Source organism: Limulus polyphemus, unplaced genomic scaffold (assembly GCF_000517525.1).
Source record: "Limulus polyphemus unplaced genomic scaffold, Limulus_polyphemus-2.1.2 Scaffold3844, whole genome shotgun sequence".
In the NCBI taxonomy this organism is placed as follows: domain Eukaryota; kingdom Metazoa; phylum Arthropoda; class Merostomata; order Xiphosura; family Limulidae; genus Limulus; species Limulus polyphemus.
In genome coordinates this window covers 18,973-40,906 of record NW_013669454.1, presented here as the reverse complement: position 1 = coordinate 40,906, position 21,934 = coordinate 18,973, and the positions used below count along the sequence as shown (strand labels likewise).

Genomic DNA, 21,934 nt, shown 5'->3' with positions numbered 1-21,934 from the left:
GATAGTTGGCAGTACCTTATATACAGGTAACTGTCATGTTAATAAATATATTCAAGTATAGAAATGTTTCACTTACATGAGATGGTTGGCAGTACCTTATATACAGGTAACTGTCATGTTAATAAATATAATCAAGTAGAGAAATGTTTCACTTACAAGAGATAGTTGGCAGTACCTTATATACAGGTAACTGTCATGTTAATAAATATAATCAAGTAGAGAAATGTTTCACTTACATGAGATAGTTGGCAGTCTATTTTTCTGCCATTTCACTGTGATGCCAAGTTTTAAAGAGTCCAGTTTATCAGTATTCACTCCTTTTAATTAATTAGAATATAAATTATGTTCAATATTGAAGCTATTATTCTTTCTAATATTGTTTTCCATTTGATTGTTTGAGTGTGTGAATACTTTTAATTTTTCTAAACAATATATTTTTCTCATAATCTATTCCAAATGTACTTTGAAATTAAATGGAAAAACATGAAACATAAAAGAAACAGTAGTTTAATATATATATCCCAATCTCTGAGAATTTTTTTATTCTGAGTCTGTGTGAAATATACATTGTCTACAGGAGTGATGATAAAAATTAGGATGATATGATGGGGTTAGTGTGCATCATTAATACTGCCAAGACATAATCTGGAAGAAAAACAGATCTGATAACTCTTAGTTGTGCAGATTATGTTAATAATGAGGACTTTATTCTTATTTAGAAAAGAATTTATGTTTTCCCAGTGTATGTGCTGTCAGAATATTCTAGCTACATTTGTGAAGACTAACATGGAAAGAAGTTTCTGCAGATTTTTGTTTATTTACACAAAATAAAAGCATTTTAGATGGAAGACTGTGTAGTTATGGATGAGTAAGAACTTTCTGGTTTGAAATAAAGAACTGGACAAGTTTTGGTATAAAGTTCTTGTTGCTTTATAGGTTGAAAAGCCAACAACAAGTGGTCTCTCCCACAACACCAGGGATCAATGGGAGATAGAACGTAGTTCGCTGAAATTTGTGAGGAAGCTCGGGCAAGGACAGTTTGGTGAGGTTTGGGAAGGATTGTGGAATAATACCACACCAGTAGCAATCAAAACACTCAAGCCCGGTAATTATTAGCTTTGATATTTGCTTAACAAAATGAGAAAAGTTTATTGCCATATGTCATACCATATATTTGTAGTTTGATATAAGTGTAAGAATTTGCTTTAAATACACTCAAAATATGTTACTTGTTTTGTAAAAGCTAATGATATGGCTTCACTAGATGTAACAAGTTTTAGCTTCACTGTACACAGTGAATGATCAGACAAACTTACTATGCCTGATAAAGGTTTTCAGAACTATTGTAAAAGGTAAACTTGTTTCACTTTGTGTAATTCCATAAATGTCTCAGATCTCTTTACTGTACACTTGTATGCTCAGGTAGCAATAAAACATCAGACAACTTAGCTGTTCATCATAGAAACTTGGAAAATTCTTCTGTATGTAATAAAGGCTTACATAACTTTGCCCTTAACACAGGCTTACATGTCATCACCCTTAACGTAAGCTTGCATGATGTCACCATTAATATAGGCTTACCTCACTTTGCTCTTAACACAGGCTTACATGTCATCACCCTTAACGTAAGCTTGCATGATGTCACCATTAATATAGGCTTACCTCACTTTGCTCTTAACATAGGCTTACATAACTCTGTTTCTAACATAGGCTTACATAACTTTACTCTTAACATTGGCTTACATAATGTCACCATTAACATAGGCTTGCATGACATCATCATCAACATAGACTCACATAACTTTGCTCTTAACATTGGCTATCGTAATGTCACCATTAACATAGGCTTGCATGACATCACCATCAACATAGACTTACATAACTTTGCTCTTAACATTGGCTTACATAATGTCACCATTAACATAGGCTTATATGACATCACCATCAACATAGACTTACATAACTTTGCTCTTAACATTGGCTTACATAATGTCACCATTAACATAGGCTTACATAACTTTTCTCTTAACATTGGCTTACATAATATCACCATTAACATAGGCTTGCATGACATCACCATCAACATAGGCTTACATAACTTTGCTCTTAACATTGGCTTACATAATGTCACCATTAACATAGGCTTGCATGACATCATCATCAACATAGGCTTACATAATTTTGCTCTTAACATTGGCTTACATACTGTCACCATTAACATAGGCTTGTATGACATAACTCCACTACATGTAACATAGGCTTTACATAACTCCACTACATGTAACAGAGGTTTTACATAACTCCGTTACATGTAACAGGGTTTTACATAACTCCGCTATATGTAACATAGGTTTTACATAACTCCACTATATGTAATATAGGTTTTATATAACTCCACTACATGTAACAGAAGTTTTACATAACTCCACTACATGTAACAGAGGTTTTACATAACTCCACTACATGTAACAGGTTTTACATAACACCATTACATGTAAAAGAGGTTCACATGATTTTACTGCAAGTAGCAGAGCATCAAAGCACCTCATTACAAGTATCAGATACACATTCTACATCAAATAAAGGCTCATATACTTTCACTGTAAAGAACAGACTTACATAATTTCACTGTATATAGGTTCGGATGGAATGTCTGCACGTTGCAGAGGCTCCTCTGACGTCTTTAGGATGTAAAGGACTATAAGACTCCAGTGAAAGTTGTAGAGACTCGTGTATCTTACTGAAATAAGAGAGACTTGGATAACTTTTATCTTCATGATGTCAACTCATGTAGTATGTAACAGAGATAGTTATTATCAGGCTATGTATCAGGGGGTTCAAATAACTTTGTAGTTTATAATACGAGCTGAGAAATCTTCACTGTTTGTAACAGAGTATCTGGTGCATCAACTTAATAACAGACTGCCTTACAGCATGTTTTGGATTCATGTCCTTTTTACAAAGTTTCCTAAGAAAAGTCCTTTTAAATTAATTGTTTTCTATATACTTGAGAATAAATTATGCTGAACTGTTAGTATCCATGACTACAACCAAATATATTGGTAGCACTGAGGGAACCCAACTGGTGAAACAGTGCATTCCACTCTTTATAAGTAAGAACATAAGAAAATCATCATTACTGGGTTGATTTTTAGTTTTGTTCTAAGTAGGTAGGTAGCTTGCTCTGATTGGAAATTAATTAATGGATTTATACATAATTGTTTGAAAAACCTTTGTTTTTCAATGAATTTACAATGATATGTTGGTAATGCTAATTCTAAAATGGAATGAAACAAAACTTGAATGTCCAGAGAAATACGGTATTAAATTTAATTGTTGGTATGATTTTTGTCATTTATTTTCTCTATAGGAACAATGGATCCCAAGGACTTTCTTGCTGAGGCTCAGATCATGAAAAAACTAAGGCATCTCAAACTTGTCCAGCTGTATGCCGTCTGTACACTAGAAGAACCTATTTATATCATCACAGAGTTGATGAAAAACGGGAGTTTGTTGGAATATCTGCAAGGTAGCAGTGTATCTGTATTTTAGAGACATTATGTTAGTGTTACGTGTATCTTACTATGGCAGGAGTTTGTTGGAATATCTGCAAGGTAGCAATGTATCTGTATTTCAGAGACATTATGTTAGTGTTACGTGTATCTTACTATGGCAGGAGTTTGTTGGAATATCTGTAAGGTAGCAATGTATCTGTATTTCAGAGACATTATGTTAGTGTTACCTGTAGCTACCTTGCAGATATTCCAACAAACTCCTGCTATAGTAAGAAATGTATCTGTATTTCAGAGACATTATGTTAGTGTTACCTGTATCTTACTATGGCTAGTTTTCTGAGTTCATAAAAAAAATAGATAAATAAATCTTGCAGTTTAGAAAATGATTTAAACTTTGCTTTCTAATAATCTTATTACTGAGCTGGTAAAGAATGTTAACTTTAAAAATGTTGTTTTTTCTTTTTAAGAAAGCTAATTTAAATTTTCTGATAACATGATTTGACAGTTAAAGAAGTGAGCCACATAAGAACTAAATCTGTACAAACATAATATGTTTTAATTTGTAATTTTAATAATTTTTTGTCCAAAGTATGTTACTTTACCTCATATCATGTATGCAATACAGATGCTGCATACTGTCACACATCATGTAAGAACTCTGTAGATCTTAAAGTAAAAATATTGTTGTTTATCCATAACTAGCTTATTTATAAAAGAAGTATTAAAATAATTTTATTATTTTAAAACAATGTATGTGTTATATTTGTCTTTAGGAAAAGGACGTTCTTTAAAACTTCCACAGTTGATTGATATGTCAGCTCAGATTGCTGCTGGTATGGCTTATCTAGAGTCTCAGAACTATATTCACAGAGATCTAGCTGCTAGGAATATTCTCGTTGGAGAAAGTAATGTTGTGAAAATAGCAGATTTTGGCTTGGCTAGGCTTATAAAGGTAATGTACACTTAATAAGCTAGATTCTGTATATACATACTTGTCACATTCACAAACTTATTTAATGTAATAGCCAAATGATTGGCATTTTATTATTACAACTACTTGACTGTTTTATTTTTATGTTGAGGTAATGTTTTTTGTTATGAGTGTGTTTGTACTTTTAGTGCTATGACAAAGCAGCTGTTTTTGTTAAGTAAGTGTGAATGTTATTTTATTGTTATAACAAAGTGATTCCTACAAAAATGTTGATATTTAAAATTAGATAAAAAATTTTCAATTTTATTTAGGAAATACAACCAATAAATTAACATCTTTTCCTTGTAAAAGTAAATAGTTATTTTACCAATCTAAAAGAAAAAACAAAATAAATGTTTTAATAAATGGTTTTGGGTTACTTTGAAAACTCAAATTAGTCTTAATTAATTAATTTTTGTGACAGTTTTGCATATCTGATTTTCTATGCAAGTTTTATGAAACTGTGAAAATAATTTGGGCTGTTTTACAAAGTGATGAAAAAAACCATATTTATGACCACAGGTATAATAAATTATTTACTATTTAGTTAAAATACTTTACTACCAATGCATGTCAATAAACTTGGTATCAAAACCTACTTTATAATTAATATTCAAATATTATATAATTTCTAATTTCTTAAGTTTAAAAGGAAATGTTTAAATAAATTCTCAATATTCACTTCTTTATATCAAGTGACACTTCTATACTCCTAATTGCCTATTTTAGAATTTCTTTCTACTCCTGTATGATCTTCTGAGTTCTTCCCAAATTACATACTTACAGTGCAAACATTGCTAAGAAATAATGTAAACTTATAGCTTCTTATCTTAATGTCAGTAATTCTCTCTGGAATCTACTTTTGGATTATGTATTACTAACAGAAAGTGAAGATTTTAATTTATTGAATTATCTACAAGGTTGGCTCATTCTGGCAACACGTCTGAATTTTTCAGCTTACTGTTACATTATTTCCTACCACCAAGATCACCCCAACAAGCTAATGGAATTATTTTAACATACTTTTAGCTTAGCTAGAAAGCCATTTAAATTATAATATAGATATTTGTATATTTGAAATTAATAAAAATCAGGTAAAGAACTATTAACAACCATACTAAAAAGTAGGGTTTACTTTTGTGAGAGCAAAAAAGTACAAGACCCACAAGTAAGTACTAAGTTCCTTGTTTTGTTATGTTGGTTTTTATTTATTGTAATAAAAGTAAATAAATGCTAGATAATAAAAGTTAAATGGAAAAAAAAACGACACTTTGCACACATTGAAAAAACAGATGATTTTTAATATGACTGCACATGCTGGTAACTATATATTTTGCTTGCACAAAGCTGTCCCTCTGATAAATCAGTCTTGCCAAATCCTAATAAGTGCAGCTGTAAAGCAATAAACCTAAGTGACAGGGTGTTTTGGTAAGTGTAATGTTTGGCTGTAATAATAATAGTGTGTAACTGTCTGTTCCAATATGTAGTCATTCTAGAAAGGAAAAGAAAAAAAAAAAGAGTAATTTAGATTTATTTCATACTGTGAACTTTTCACTATAACCTAAATTGCTGATTTTGTTACAGATAAAATATCAAATTCCATTAAAAAATTGCTATTTATTTATGAAGTTCTATAGATTATGTAAATAAAATATGAAAAGTGTTTTTTTCTTAACATGAAAATCTCCTTGCACTCAGACTGACTCAGTAGCGGCTTTGTAAATACAGTGACATTTTTTTTAATCGATTTAATAGTCAGTATAGTTTCATGATTATGTAGCAGATACAAAGTAAGTAAAAATAACTAAGCCTGTAAAGGAACATTAATCTAAAACTGTGGTAGATAGACCCGTTATAATCATATACACAAAAAAAACACATTTTTGTCTGTTAATAGGAAGATGAGTATGAAGCACGAGTAGGTGCGAGGTTTCCTATTAAGTGGACAGCTCCTGAAGCTGCCAACTACAGCAAGTTCTCCATCAAATCAGATGTCTGGTCATTTGGAATTTTACTGACAGAGCTGGTCACTTATGGAAGGATCCCTTATCCTGGTACAAAAGATGTTTTTCTATATTTATTAATTACATTAAATGCTTTAGAAACCTAGAAGCACCATGTTTACTATTCATTCATTACTACTGTGTGGTCATTTCATACTGCTCTGTGTGTGTGTGATACATAATTACATAAAACTACTTCCTATACAACATAATTATTATTTCTGTGTTTACTATGTGTGTGTGTGATACATGATTACATCATGTTGCTGCACTTACTAGCTGCGTATTATCTGGTCAATTACACTGACCACTGGGCCCAAACCGACCACGTAGTCACCAGTACTGCTTTTAGCAGATCATGTCTTGTCAAATAAATTATGGAACTGAAGCACCGCAGGAGGGTGGAACAGGAAGAAGAAGATTAGGGAACAGGATTCAGTGCCGGGCTTGGCCCCGACTGTGACAAATGAGCTAACAAGTTAGTAAGGGTGGAATGTTGATGGATCGAAGCCAGCCATGACTCCAAAGACTCAGGAACCGAATCAAACACATAACACCACAAAAACAGTGCCATGCGCAGATCCCTCAGATAAGGAACCTGGAGACGAGCCAACGTAGAAGTAAGGATGAACAGGATTTCAGCAGAAAAACCCTCAGTGTTTCTGTGAAGAGCCTCTGACAGAAGGAGATGAGAGGAGAGGTACCTTAACAAGGTCGTGAGGGTGAGACGAAGGTGAGAAAATTGGGCTTGGGTAAGTTGGACAAGGTAATCTGGGTTTGCCCCTTAAACAGGTAGAACTGACCCCAAGAACTATTGGTTGAGAAAAGGAAAGTCTGCCTGATGGTAAGCAAGGGTGAACTGATCTGAAGTCCATGGGGGACTAGGCATACTAACACCCCCTCCCACTTGAGAGGCAAATCGGTCTGCATGAACCCTAGTATGTGGTATGAGGGGAAAAGACTAAATAGGGTTGGGAAGTGACGCATGATGATTTGTATGAGAGACACATTGGAACTTTGGATTCCAACAGAGGGATAATGAAGGCTTGTGGCATGCGTTTCTGAAAAAGTTCACATATAGAGGGCATCACAAAACAAGAAAAGCTAATCTTGTGAAAAGAAAGAAGTATCTATCGGAAATAGATTTTAATTTAGGAAAATTATAACTTTTGTGGTTTGAGGTTAATAACTCTGTAAAGTGCAATTGGATTTGTACCAAATTACATGAGCACATTAAGGTTGAAACTCCTCATCACACTACAAAATATTATCTGGATCATTGTGGATCCGAGAAGGATTTTCTGAGTTTTCAAGGGTGAAATTTTAATGTCATCTAATATAAATGCATGTAATCTTGAAAAGGAGTGGGAGGGCAAGGGTATGCAATCTCTCCAATTGCTCTTGTTATTACTAATCTTGAAACAACATTAAAACTACCACCACCAGAAACATAAGTTTAAGCTATAGCATTATAAATGGATGGACAAACTGCATCAATATAAGTAAACAAGATTTTTATACAGTTGAGTAAACTGTCCAAGTTACATGTGTTTTACTTGATAAACTCATTGTATGCTATGATGATGATGTATACAGAAGACAAATCTTTTTACTGATTCAGGAGAAGAAATAATTCATTAATTGGCATTTAAAATTAATTATAGTATTCATGCTTACAAACACTAAACTGGAATAAATATGTTTTTTTTTATTTCAAGGATGGAACTTGACAGAGTAAAGTTATATTTAATGAGTGTGGGTGAATGATGACTGAACTTAGCTCGTAGCACAAAATGATAAAACTGGACCAAATCTATTCTCTAAGGCAATAATATAACGACAATTTCTCCTTTATTTGAGATAAAGAAAGAGAAAGAAATGTTTTAACATTATTAATTAGTTTCTTTTTTAAATTTCAGGTATGACTAATGCAGAGGTTCTTCATCAGGTGGAGCATGGTTATCGAATGCCTTGTCCACCAGGTTGTCCAGTGACTTTGTATGACATAATGTTGGAATGTTGGCACAAGGACCCCCTAAAGAGGCCCACTTTTGAAACCTTGCAGTGGAAGTTAGAAGATTTCTTCACTCAAGAAGGATCAGAGTATAAGGAGGCCGCCATTGCATACTGAGTGAAGGACTGTGGCCCAGTAAAATTGGATCATATGTCTGCTTTATGGTGATGTGATGTAAAGTGACAATTTTACAAGTTAAAGCAATGTTTATGAGGAACCTAATCTTAAACAAATGTAAACACTATGCCCTGTCCTTGTTATAGTAGTCCATATCTTTTTTAAATCATTATGTGAGATAATATATCTTTGCATATGTATATGGTAACTTTTTTTTACATGCAGTGTTTAAAGTCACCATAATTCTGTACTTCTTATACTAACAGCTGGTTAAAATGTGACATGATTACTTTTAAACACGTACTGGTTAATGTAAAGTCACTCATATCAAAAGCATTAATATGAGCTGTTTGGTTGTGATATTATGAAGATTTTAAGAGGAAAAGATTAAAACTTAATGATCAGTTTGAAAGGTTGCTCTTGGAGGATTTATGAAAAATGTAAAGTTTAAATGTGCATATGAGCAATAAATCCAAATACTGTCCATCTTATTCATTTAAAGGTTTAAGCAACTAGACTTTTGAAGAACAGAAAAAAGATTAAATTTAAAAAATCACATTGTCAACCTTTTGTGAGTTTCAAGATAAGGTGGTCTTAAAAACAATAAACATTTTCAAAGCTTTATGCAAAGCATGGGAAAATCTGATACAAAACTACAAACCCTCTCAAATATTCACATAAGGTATGGGAAAAAGATGACTTAAAAACTATAAACATTGTTAGATCTTTGTTTGAAGAACAAAAAACAGGATCTTAAAACTATTATGAAATATTTGTGAGAATTTCCAGAAAATGTGATCATAAAAACTATAAATATTTTCAAACCTTTCTAGTAAATGTGAGATAAAATAAGTTTTAAAACCATAACATTATTTCAGATCTTTATGTGAGGTATGGGAAAAAATTACTTCAAAACTACAGACACTGCAAAACATTATAGTGAAAAGTGTATCAGCATGATCTTAAATAATTACGCTGTCAAAATGTATGAATTTCAGGATCAGAGGACCTCAAACTCTAAACCCTTCCTTTAATTCTATGAATATAGACTTGGTAAAAAAAAAATTGTTGAATCTTTATCATGAAATCTCTTTAGTCAAAATTATCATGTTATAAACCATATTATTTGAAAGTTTTTCAAAGTAAGTCTTTCACTTATATAAATAGTTTTTGTATGATTTGCTTAAACCCCACTATTACAGGGTGGTAACTATGATTTAACCTAATTATCATGTTTTGAAATGCTTGATGTTTGCTGAAATATTTTATACTAAAATGTTGGGACTAACATTGAAATGAAGCAGAAATGAGTGGAGACCAGCTAAAAATCTGAGGGTTGAAGTGTATCTAAAGTATATCAGGTCACATAATTCTTGATTTGATTAACTTAATCCAGATAATTTGTAAATATGTATAATAGCAATATTTATAATTAGACGTTACGTGTTTGGAACACCCTGTTTGAAAGATGTAATACATGTATAGTGCAAAGATATGATTTTATTACATTTTGAAACAAACCGGCTTTGAAACACTCTGGGACAGTGCATGTGTGTTGGAAAATACTGGTACAGATTGTGAATATTAAAACATGCTGAAATGAAATATGAGTATTATTGTTAGCAGAAACAAAGTTCAAACACTGGAACAGAATACAAATACTAAAACAAGGGTGATAGTAGGTAGACTGAGGTGGCAATATGTTGGTATAACTGTGTATTTTGTAAAGAGTGTGAGTGTAAAAACTTGCTAGGGATAAAATAAAAGTGATGACACAATGATACAGGGAGTGTGTTCTAACAAGTTGAAATGGAGTTGTGTTGAGATATGTGGTATAGAGAGTGAGTGTTAAAATGTAATAATGTGAGTATGGAACATATTGGTTGTGTGGAGTGAAATAGGACTGGACAGAACGAAAGTGTTGTAACATGGAGGGATCTAAAATAACTATATATGTGATGAAACAAAGGACAGAACGAAAGTGTTGTAACATGAAGGGATCTAAAATGACTATATATGTGATGAAACAGGACAGAACCAGAATGTTGTAACATGGAGGGATCTAAAATGACTATGTATGTGATGAAACAAAGGACAGAACACAAGTGTTGTAACATGGAGGGATCTAAAATGTGAGCAAACAAAGGACAGAATGAGAATGTTGTAACATGGAAGGATCTACAATGACTATATATGTGATGAAACAAAGGACAGAACCAGAATGTTGTAACATGGAGGGATCTAAAATGACTATATATGTGATGAAACAAAGGACAGAACCAGAATGTTATAACATGGGGGGATCTAAAATGGCTATGTATGTGAGCAAACAAAGGACAGAACCAGAATGTTGTAACATGGGGAGATCTAAAATGACTATGTATGTGATGAAACAAAGGACAGAACGAAAGTGTTGTAACATGGAGGGATCTAAAATGACTATATATGTGATGAAACAAAGGACAGAATGAAAGTGTTGTAACATGGAGGGATCTAAAATGACTATATATGTGATGAAACAAAGGACAGAATGAAAGTGTTGTAACATGGAGGGATCTAAAATGACTATGTATGTTATGAAACAAAGGACAGAATGCAAGTGTTGTAACACAGAGAGATCTAAAATAGCTATGTATGTGAGAAAACAAAGGACAGAACGAAAGTGTTGTAACATGGAGGGATCTAAAATGGCTATGTATGTGTTGAAACAAAGGACAGAACGAAAGTGTTATGACGTGGAGTATGTGTGCTAAAGCAAGGTAAGAGACAATGTGTGAATATTAAAATAAGCTGTGATGGAGTACGATTATTTGTTGACATGTACTGGGAATGTTTGAACTTTTAAATAACTTTTGTAAAGCTAATGAATACAATGTGCTTGCTTCACTATGATATTTATATAGGTGTAGCATGAAAACATTAAAAGTAAAAAAAAGTAGACTAAACTCAAATTAGTCCTAGTTTGCATTTTGAAATGCAGCTTTGTATGTCATGATACCTGTACATTGAAATTTTATTTGTAATTAAATTAAAAAGTAATATGTATTAGATTTTAGAACATAATGTAGAAAACTAGTCAGTAATTGTCTTTCATACAGTTGTTTTTATAACATTTTGCATAATATCTAGAAAATATATAGTATAATTAGCTCTTAATTTTTTCTGTGTTTCATATTTTATTAAAAGTAAGGAAATATTACTCTTAAACAAACACATTGGAGATGCTTTTTAGCACCATGTTTTTAAATGGGTAAAATATGTAGCTTTAAAATTTTGTTTTAACTATTTACATATACAAAGCAAGATACGTCCTTTCAAAATGTTGTAGCTTCATGTAAATCTCGTGTAATAACATTGATTTTTTTAAATTATATTTTATTTAGATAAATGAGCAACAAGTTACATAACATTTGACTGTAAATAAGAGTTATCTAAAATGATAATAGAGTTGGTATATGTTGTTTGTCGGCAGTTGTGTGGATGTCTCAAAACTAAGTTGATGGTTTGTAATACTGTTTAAAGTTCTTTTCTACAAACAAACCTTCATAAATGATTTATTAATTCTTTTTTTTTAACAATATATTTGTAAAGTTACTGAAATTATATTTGAGGATGTACCTATCTCATAAATTTTTGACCAAGCAAAGTTCTTTAAAACTAACCATATCTTTATTATGTGCTCACCAGCAGATTTGAAATAATTTTCATTAAAGTAAGTCATTCTGGTCACATGTATTATTTATTAACAGCTTAGTATCATGAACCACTGAAACTAATGATTTTAAATAATAGGTTTTCTTATGATATTTTCAAAAATTAATGTATGCTACCATAAAGAAATGGTGGTTATTTATTGAAACAAAATGTGAAGTCAAAACTAGATATTTGTAACATAGAACAAAGATTGAAACTTATGAAATGGATACAAACACACTCCAATAATTTATAATTCTTTTTTAAAGCAAATGCCCATGTATTTTAATACATAACAATATAGTTTCGTGCCTTTGCATTAAGTTTATTTTATATTGCTAAGATACAAATTTATCCACTAAGAAGTTTGTTTACATTTGACAGAAACTGTTACAAAACTAATTTGGATTAATTTGTAGTGAATAGAATAATTTAGTCTTTTTTAACATTGTTCTTAGAAAAACCTAAGTATAGGATTTTAAAGTTCCTATTCTACCATTATTTCAGCAATTAGGCTTCAGTCTATTCACATTTTATAGTGGGATTCTTGTTTACTATACATATTACTTGATATATAATTGTATAATTTCTGTTCAGTGCTATATTTGTTTTTCAGCAATCAAGACAAACTGAGCTATAAACTACTGTATGAATGATATTCTGTAAATGTCAAAGAAATGGACCAAGCCAATGTGGAAATTAGAATGTTTCTTAACTATTCATGTTATGCTAGAACCTTTTTTAGCTTTATCATGTAGTTACAGTTGCTTCAAGTCTGTTGACATATAAATAGTTCCAAATTATAAGCTTTTCTATGCTATATGTACTGCTTATGTAAATCTACCAATTTGTAAGTTTTGTAATGGAATAAAATAATGAAAGAAATTGTGAACTCACCATTTCTGTTAATTTTTGTTTTTTAGCATAAAGATAAGAACTATGAATTAAATGCTTAATTATTTATACATCTAATTTAATTTTGTTCCAGAAAGTTTTTGTCATAATAAAAATTATTACATTCATTTATTAAAAATGATTTTTTTCAAAGTTTGTAAGATAAGGAACCCACTTTGAGATTAATGAAGCTTAGAGATGGCATGAATGAGTAATGAAGAAAACTATTACAAGGCTCACACAGTAACAAATGTTTTTGTCATTATTATGTACCTGTAATAATGTTTTTCTTTGTTAACCATTCAACCACCTCTAAACTTTATAAAGTACTCAACAGTTTAAGAAATTTCACTTTTTCATTTGTAATTTATTTTTGCAAAGTTCTTAATTATCTAAAAAATTTTCAGTACAGCAACTGCAATCTTTCTTTTATTAAAGTTTTGTTGCTAGTATGTGGAAGTGGGAAAACATAAATGCATCAGAATAGGTGTTTTAGCATGCTTAATTGTAAGTGGTTGAAAAAGATCTTTGTGTTCTGGCTGATAAATCTTTTAAGCCATCTACGCAGTATCCTATTGCTAGAGGTAGGGCAAATAAGATTTTAGGTTGTATCTACATAAATATTGTATATAAATCTAAAATAGTTATACTTTCATAATATATGTCACTGGTTAGGCTTCATTTTGAGTGTTGCATTCAGTCTTAAGCTTCTTACTTAAGAAAGGACATTCACTTATCAGAAAAGGTTCAGAGGAAGGGTACTGGGATGATAGATGGAAATGTTATCATAAGAAGACAAGCAAGATCTCCGAATTTGTTTTCTCTTGAAAAGGGAAGAGTTACAGGAAATCTGATTGAGGTGTTTAAGATTTTACAGGGAATTGATATTGTCAATGCATCATACTTTTTATATACTTAATAGTGAAAATGGTTGGACTAGGGGACATAAATACAGATTTTAACATGGTATAATTCATCATCAACTAATACTGTTTTACTTTTCTAAATGGTTGGTTGGCCTTTAGTGGGTTACCATATGCAGTTAATTTAAGGGAGTTTAAAAGTAGGTTTAATGGATATTTATTTAATTTTGTTGAGTTGAAGAGACAGCCTAGATGAACCAACAAGTCCCTTGTTATTATATTTTATGTTAACTATTCCAAAATAGAAATTGTTGAACCACTGGACATTTCTGTCTTCTTCAATCACCTCAAATGTCAATAAAATAAAATCAATTAGGGAAAATATGTCAATTAAAAAAAGAACAGTATGAGCCTTGAATATCTTTAAGTGAGGCTGTATAATCCAGGCCAGGATTTCCCAAACCTTTTTGAGTTGTCGGCCCTTTGACGAACTTATGAAGTTGTCATCGTCCCCCAAATTAATATTTTTTTAAAAATCATAAAATAAAATAAGTAATTAAACTTTATTTCTTACACATATATATATTTTTCATTACTGTGTGAATTTAAACACTGTGGAAGAATCGAGTAAAGGAACGATTGTCATTCGCTTGCTGTTGCTACTAGGCATAATTTAAAGATTCATATTTTAACCTGAAACTCCAAAAGTAATAAAAAAAAAACTACAGGTATCTCTTTTAGGTTGAGATAAAACACCAACTTTGTTGTTACATTAATTATAACTGGAGAAGTATGGTTCCAGATTTGAATAAAATCATATTACTCAAGAGAAAATAGTTTCTACATAATATTTAGGTTAACAGTCCAGTTAGTAAACTTCAACTTATTAATGCTTGAATGTAAACCTTATCAGCACCTAACTGAATAAAATTACAAACTGTTGTTATAAGCATGTAAAAAAAAAAAAGTATTAATCATAGCTGAAGAAAAACATAGGAGTAAAATTCTCAGATGGGGGAGTCAGTTTTTAATCTAAAGTTTAAAAAGTTAATTTATACCATCATGAATCCCCTGTAAAATGCTCAAAGACCCACAAGGTTCAGAACTTACAACGCTAGAAACCGTGTTTCGATATCCGTGGTGGGCAGAGCACAGATAGCCCATTGTGTTGCTTTGTGCTTAACTTTAAAAACAAACAAAGTTGAAACTTTAAGTATAACTTACGTTAGACTTAAAAATTCACTTGAGTTTCAAGTAACTTTTTAAATAAAAAACGAAAATGTTCCAACAAAACAAAATTTTATTATTTAAGAATATGAATAATGTTTTACTAGAAACTGAAACCTTTTAACTATTATTTATTTCATTACTGTAATATTGCATCTCATTCACAATATATTTGTTTTAACCACTGCTTAGAAATAAAAATACAATTTAAGACTAATAAAAGTTTATGTTATAAGACCAAGTAAGTTCGTAAGAGAATATGATGTGAAATATGACAATCAAAACATTACAATATTGTGGTTTAAACTCCGTCAGCCTGTAAAACATTGGAAAACCAATACGCTTTAAAAAAATTAAAGATAAATTAACTTCAGATGTCTCCCAAACATATACCCTCTTAATTTGTCCATTTCGGCTAGAAATCAGAGATGAGAACATCAAGTTAATAAGTTGCTCAGTGTGTTAAATAACTTGTTTTTTATCTTTTACTTAAAGTTACACACATCTTGCTGCCGCAAATTTGCTCGCTGAGGAGCTCTGGTGTTGAATGGAAACGTTCTTTGGTAGTTACATGTAACAAGCAAAAATAAAACAAAAACATATATTCGAAATTATATTTTTGCACTACTCTTATTAAAAATACGTAAAGAAATAAGATGAATGATAAGAAAAGAAAAAATATCTGCCATCAAGCGCGATTTAATTACTTTTGAAATTTGAATATTATCATTGGAGTGTTGCCTTTTACCGTCGCCAGGGTAAGTACACCGAAATAAAAAAAGTCAATAATAAGTATATTTCCTCTTAAGAAACCTTATTTTTCGTAAGTAAGGTGTTTTCAGGGCGAATTAAAAACATATAGATCCTGTTGTTGTTTAAGACTCATATCCTAGATAAACTAATATGTATTAGTATACACGGACTTTTATATACGTTAAATTACTTGTACTGTTACCCGATGAAAGCTCAGCTAAAATGGCCTAAAGCTCGCAAATAAAAGTATTTTAACGAAGACAGAACTCCGTGTATAATTCTACATAGCATATAGATCCTGTTGTTAAACGTTCTACTAGTATGTGGCAATGGTTTATAAGTTTAAGTACATAATGATGCACTGCAGAGGGTTGAGTACGTATTATAAAAACGATTTTGAATATGAAAATCACAGCTAATATGAAATAGCGGTGGAAGCGATTATATCAGAATTACATTTTGATATTGTCTGACATTTCGTAGGTAGTGTGGTGTCCGAAAATTGATCGCTTTTTAGAAAGGTATATGTGTTTTTTCCTACACAAAATATTCCTGCAGTTAGATTACAGAAATATGTTTAGATTGGGGGATTTATAATTTCCAAGACAAAGGTATTCCTTGTACTTAATAACATTGAGAAATTAAGGAATATGGACCAACTTGATGCAATATTATCATCCAAAAAATAAAGTGAAGAAAGTCTTGCCCTAACTGTGATAAGTAAAGTTCTCCTTTTGTAGCAGATGAGAATCCACAAACACAGAAAGGGCCGTGACAAAAGCTGTCAACATGCTCTAAGCAATAGTACACAACAATGTATCCATTCAACAGTTGTAACCTCAAGCAGCTGGAGAATTAACAGGATTTTATGATATTCCATACTGTCAGAATTTTATAATGTATTTCTTTTCGCCAATTGTCAAAACAAAAAGCTTTTACTTATACTTCTCAATAGTATAAATATATACTATGTTGTTCTTGGGCTTAGGATTCTTCTACAGTTGGTGTCTGTGACTTGTTAGCGATAAATTCAATGATTAATAAACAACACGCACTTCATTTGTTTTCAAAATAATATATATATATATATGTTCGCAACAAGTTAAACGTATGTACAACAAATTATTTACACTTTAGATATTATAGGCACATCATAAACACTTTATGTAGTTCTCTCCTTGTCAAAAGTCCACTTAGGCCTATTATATTACTTTATAATTTCAGTTGCCAAGCCTATCTTCTCTATTAGTATCACTATTGCACTAGTATTATTTGTGATTCACTTACAATTGCGGCTCAAGTTACCCTAATCGTTTGGTCTTCTTTCTTCAGAAGATCCTCCGTTACTTTTGTTAAAGTGCATTCAGGCTGATTTAATTACTTTAGAACCATGCTTTGAGAGAATGAATTACTTTTCTTTTCTCCTTTTCTACTGTTAGTCTTACTCTAACATATTAAATGTTAGGCCTATCACTTCTACGGTACTTAACTTCCCGCCAACTTTACTCTCTTCTGCTTCCGCTTGTCTTACACTATTTATATATTTAAAACTTTATCGTCTGCTCCAATTCTATATTCTCGACGTCAATGTTTTACACGTTACGTTCGATAGTCTCAACAACAATGAATTATTAACAAAACTTCCTACAATCGTCTGCCTTTAACTCTTATTATAACAAAAATTAAACAATAATATAATATTTACTCACAAAAATAAATTATTCAATAATATCTAAACTAAACAGTCTTTAAAATCATGACACATAAAAAGATATTCTGGTATGTCTTCATACGCAATTCCTATTATTTTCTGTGTGATTTGACTGTTGAAACGTGCTTTGTGAAACCATCATCCTCATTCACTAAATGGAATATTGAAAGTATGCATGGAATAGTAGTGTGCTTTTGACATGAAAGCCTTATGACAAGCCTATAGCAATGAAACTTTTCAGGTAATTGTCCAAAGCACTGTCATCACATGGGGGCCAACCAAATGTAATGAGGCTCCAAAATCCTTTTAATATAATGTAATAAATGTCTGTGTATTTAAATACTTGTATTCATAATGTCTCCAAATATTTAGCTCATATCTATACACAAATGTTTAAAATACAATGGTAATATCACAAGTACAAAGTGTACAATTTAATAAAGAAGCATAAAAAAATTATACTAAGACACTATTACACAAATAAATGTGACAAAACAATTTTTAACAGCTTCTTGGTGTGATATTAGATAAAAATTTGTAAAAAAAAAAAAAGAGGCTCTTAAATTAAAACCTGTATTTACTGCTCCTCAGCATAAAATTGGAAATACCATACTTAGACAGCTGCTGTAATGAAGTTACGAAATAACAATTTTCAAGAAAGTTCTTATCAAAACAATCACATTTTAGTCAACCACCCTTCTCTAGGTCTGAGAATTGGAATTTTCAACATTAATAACACCTTATGCACAGGTTGTTTTAACAGTCAGGTCAGAAACCTTAAAATTGAGGTATATCCATCCACGATATTAAACTACTGACTAGCAGCACATCATCAAAAGTCATAAACCAAAGGATTTTAAACTACCAACTCGCAGCATATTTTGCCACAAAGGCATTGGTTGAAACAAATAATTCCTCAGGTATAGTGGCTTAAAATGTTTATAAAAGGACCCCATTTTTAATCATCAGAATACTTGTTTTTACTTCATTTATAATTATCACTAGTTTTGTATTATAATACAAATCCAATCTACTAAATAAGCTTTAAAATCTGCTTATTTCCAAATAAAAGAAATACTTTCGTATAGAATTTCACTGTCAATAATCCTGTTTTATTTTAAAAGCTCACTGACCCCTACAGGTGTTAAGTATGGTCACCACCACAAAGATGTGAAATTATTCTGTATATAACTATCAATATAAAGCTTAGCTACAACTGACTGAAAGTGTTTAACTGTAGAATTATAAATGGGGTCCATTTGGACCTTTTTTATTTTTAAATAAAATTTTCTAAACCATTTATATGTCTAGTTGTTTTTCTTTCCATAACTTTATTGGTTACCAGGTCTCTAATAGCACAAGATTCACACAAAAAAATGTCTACAAAAACATCATCAATATTGCAATTGATCTCACTAATATTGTTGGGGTTTCCTATAAATATAATATTACATATAAAATTTGTGAGTTCACTCAATATTTTGCTCACTTCTTCACACTAGGTGTTACAACAGATAAAAAATTAATTAATATGATACCTTTACACGAGTTCCACTGGAAAAGAACAGTATATAAACAAGTTACTTTAATGTTCAAAAATAACTTCGAAATAGCTAAAAAAGTGAAGATTTTAGTTCCTGACAAGCAACAAATGCACAACTTTTTCATACTAGTAAACCAAACAATTTTATTTCAACAATGCTTTTATTTATCATTTTGGATTAATTTTTAGATTTACATAAATACATGAATTTTACTACTACTACATTAACAAAATACAGAAACTACATCAATGGAGGTACATCATTGCTGATGTTAACTTATTTATAGCTTTCAAATAATTTCTACAATATTGATAATAAACCATGTACAAAAAAAAAAAGACTATAAAAATACAATAAAAAAAAGTTAAGCTAAGTTTTGACTTGGTAATCATACCTTGGAAAATACAAGTACTCAGAGATTCCATTGACAAGGAATTCAAACTAAGGTTATGTCATAAGTTAATAAAGTTTGGGAAAGTTACCATATAGGCTAAACTAAATTTGAAAGCTATTAACCTGAAAGTGTATGTTACAAACATTTACACTTTTAACATTTTTCCACCTATAAATTTCTGACTTTATGTTAAATTCCAGTTGACTACAAAAAATATTAATATCACAGTCTCAATGTCCTCCTCACATCTCACTCTGACCAGACTGAGGAAATAATTTAATCATATTTGTTAAATACAAAAACTTTTCTATAGAGCAAATTATTCACTTTCAGAACAAAACAACAAAAACAATAAATCAGTAATTCTGACTGTAGAGGTTGTGTTTAACTGGTAGGATGGAGAAATGTTCCACAAACTAAGTCTTGTTTTGTTTGTTTGAAACCAGTTGTAGGATGGAGAAAGGTTCTACAAACCAAATCTAGTTTCATTTAAAACCAGCTGAAAGACGGAGAAAAGTTCTCCAAACCAAGATTTATTTTGTTTCTTTGAAACCAGTTGTAGGATGGAGAAAACTTCTCCAAACCAAGATTTATTTTGTTTCTTTGAAACCAGTTGAAGGATGGAGAAAAGTCTTGCAAACCAAGTCTTGTTTTGTTTGAAACCAGTTGTAGGATAAAGAAAAGTTCTGCAAACCAAGACTTGTTTTGTTTGAAACCAGTTGAAGGATGGATCCTGAAGATGTTTAATAAACAAAAGTTGCAGAATATGTAAACTGCTTGAACATTTAGAGGAAAATACTACAGCAACAAGACAAGAGAGTGTTTGTTCTGTTTGTATCTAATTATTGGAGATTTAAAAAAAAAGACATTTTTAGGTCTTATCAGCATTAGGTAATTTAGATCCTTCCTCTTTTTTAATATTATTTAAAGAGTTAGCTTTAAACAGCTTCAAATGATACAAGTTCTTATGAAAACTACTGTGGTGTAAGACTATTTCCAGTTAATAGTATATCTGATTATTTCATAAACACATACCTTAAAAAAAAAAAAATGGAATGTTATTACCTACTATTTTATAGATGTACAATATAAACATATTAATTGCATTTATTATTGCACTGTGACTTATATATGAACATGTGGTCCACTTCAAACATACCCACTCTACATATTCCAATAAACACAAATTTTGACAAAAAAAACATATTCACGCACATATACTAGTATCAAATCTGAAAATCAAGTGATTTTTTTTCAACTTTGCATATGATGAAAACTTTTTTTTTTTACCAGCACCACTGGTGTTATCTTACATTTCTGTTTTGTTTTTTTACAAGCATTTTATAGTATATATATATTGCAGTTCTAATTGTTTAAGCCCTAAAACACACAGCTGTGGCTGTGGGACATGAACATACTGCACAGTGGCAACTCCTCTGAATAAAAAATACTGGAACAAATTTAGTCTGGATATTTCTGGGGGAATATCGCCGTGAAAAAAAAATTGAAGTGTGCTTAATGAATATGAGGAATTAAAGTATGAATATCAATAAGCACCATGTAATAGATTTGGGGGAAATCACATATAAGACCGTTACACAATGAATTACCTATACATGGTTCCCTTTTCATATAGAAAAGCTACCGACAGCTGGAATGTTATTTTCTTTAATCAAAATATCCATATTCAAAGCCATATGAGGAATCACACTAAAATGTCAAATGGTGTTAAATAATGAGTTCCAGTGCACTCAGAATTACACACACATACAACATACGATACTGCCATAATTCTTCATAACACTCAATACAAACTGATACTGTTTGGTTTCTTTATTACACCCAGCATGAACTGATACTACCGAGATTCTTTATTAAACCCAACACAAACTGACAGTACCAAGAATCTTTATTAAACCCAACCCAAACTGATAGTACCAAGATTCTTTATTACACCCTACCCAAACTGATAATACCAAGATTCTTTATTATACCCAACACAAACTGACAGTACCAAGATTCTTTATTACACCCTACCCAAACTGATATACCAAGATTCTTTATTATACCCAACACAAACTGATAGTACCAAGATTCTTTATTACACCCAACACAAACTGATAATACCAAGATTCTTTATTATACCCAACACAAAGTGACAATACCGAGATTCTTTATTATACCCAACACAAACTGATAGTACCAAGATTCTTTATTACACCCAACACAAACTGAT

General features: G+C 31.0%; 1 protein-coding gene across 1 annotated transcript in view; it reads left to right on the top strand.

The window, feature by feature from the left end:
• The window catches only part of LOC106470143 (tyrosine-protein kinase Src42A-like), a 36,425-nt gene extending 23,217 nt beyond the window's left edge, over positions 1–13,208 (top strand). Inside the window, exons 4-8 of the mRNA XM_013930673.2 lie at positions 937–1,105; positions 3,371–3,529; positions 4,289–4,467; positions 6,383–6,539; positions 8,408–13,208. Of these exons, the coding sequence (XP_013786127.1) occupies positions 937–1,105; positions 3,371–3,529; positions 4,289–4,467; positions 6,383–6,539; positions 8,408–8,619 (876 nt within the window). The 3' untranslated portion in view covers positions 8,620–13,208. The remainder of the gene's footprint in view (positions 1–936; positions 1,106–3,370; positions 3,530–4,288; positions 4,468–6,382; positions 6,540–8,407) is intronic.
• The last annotated feature ends 8,726 nt before the right edge of the window (positions 13,209–21,934 follow it).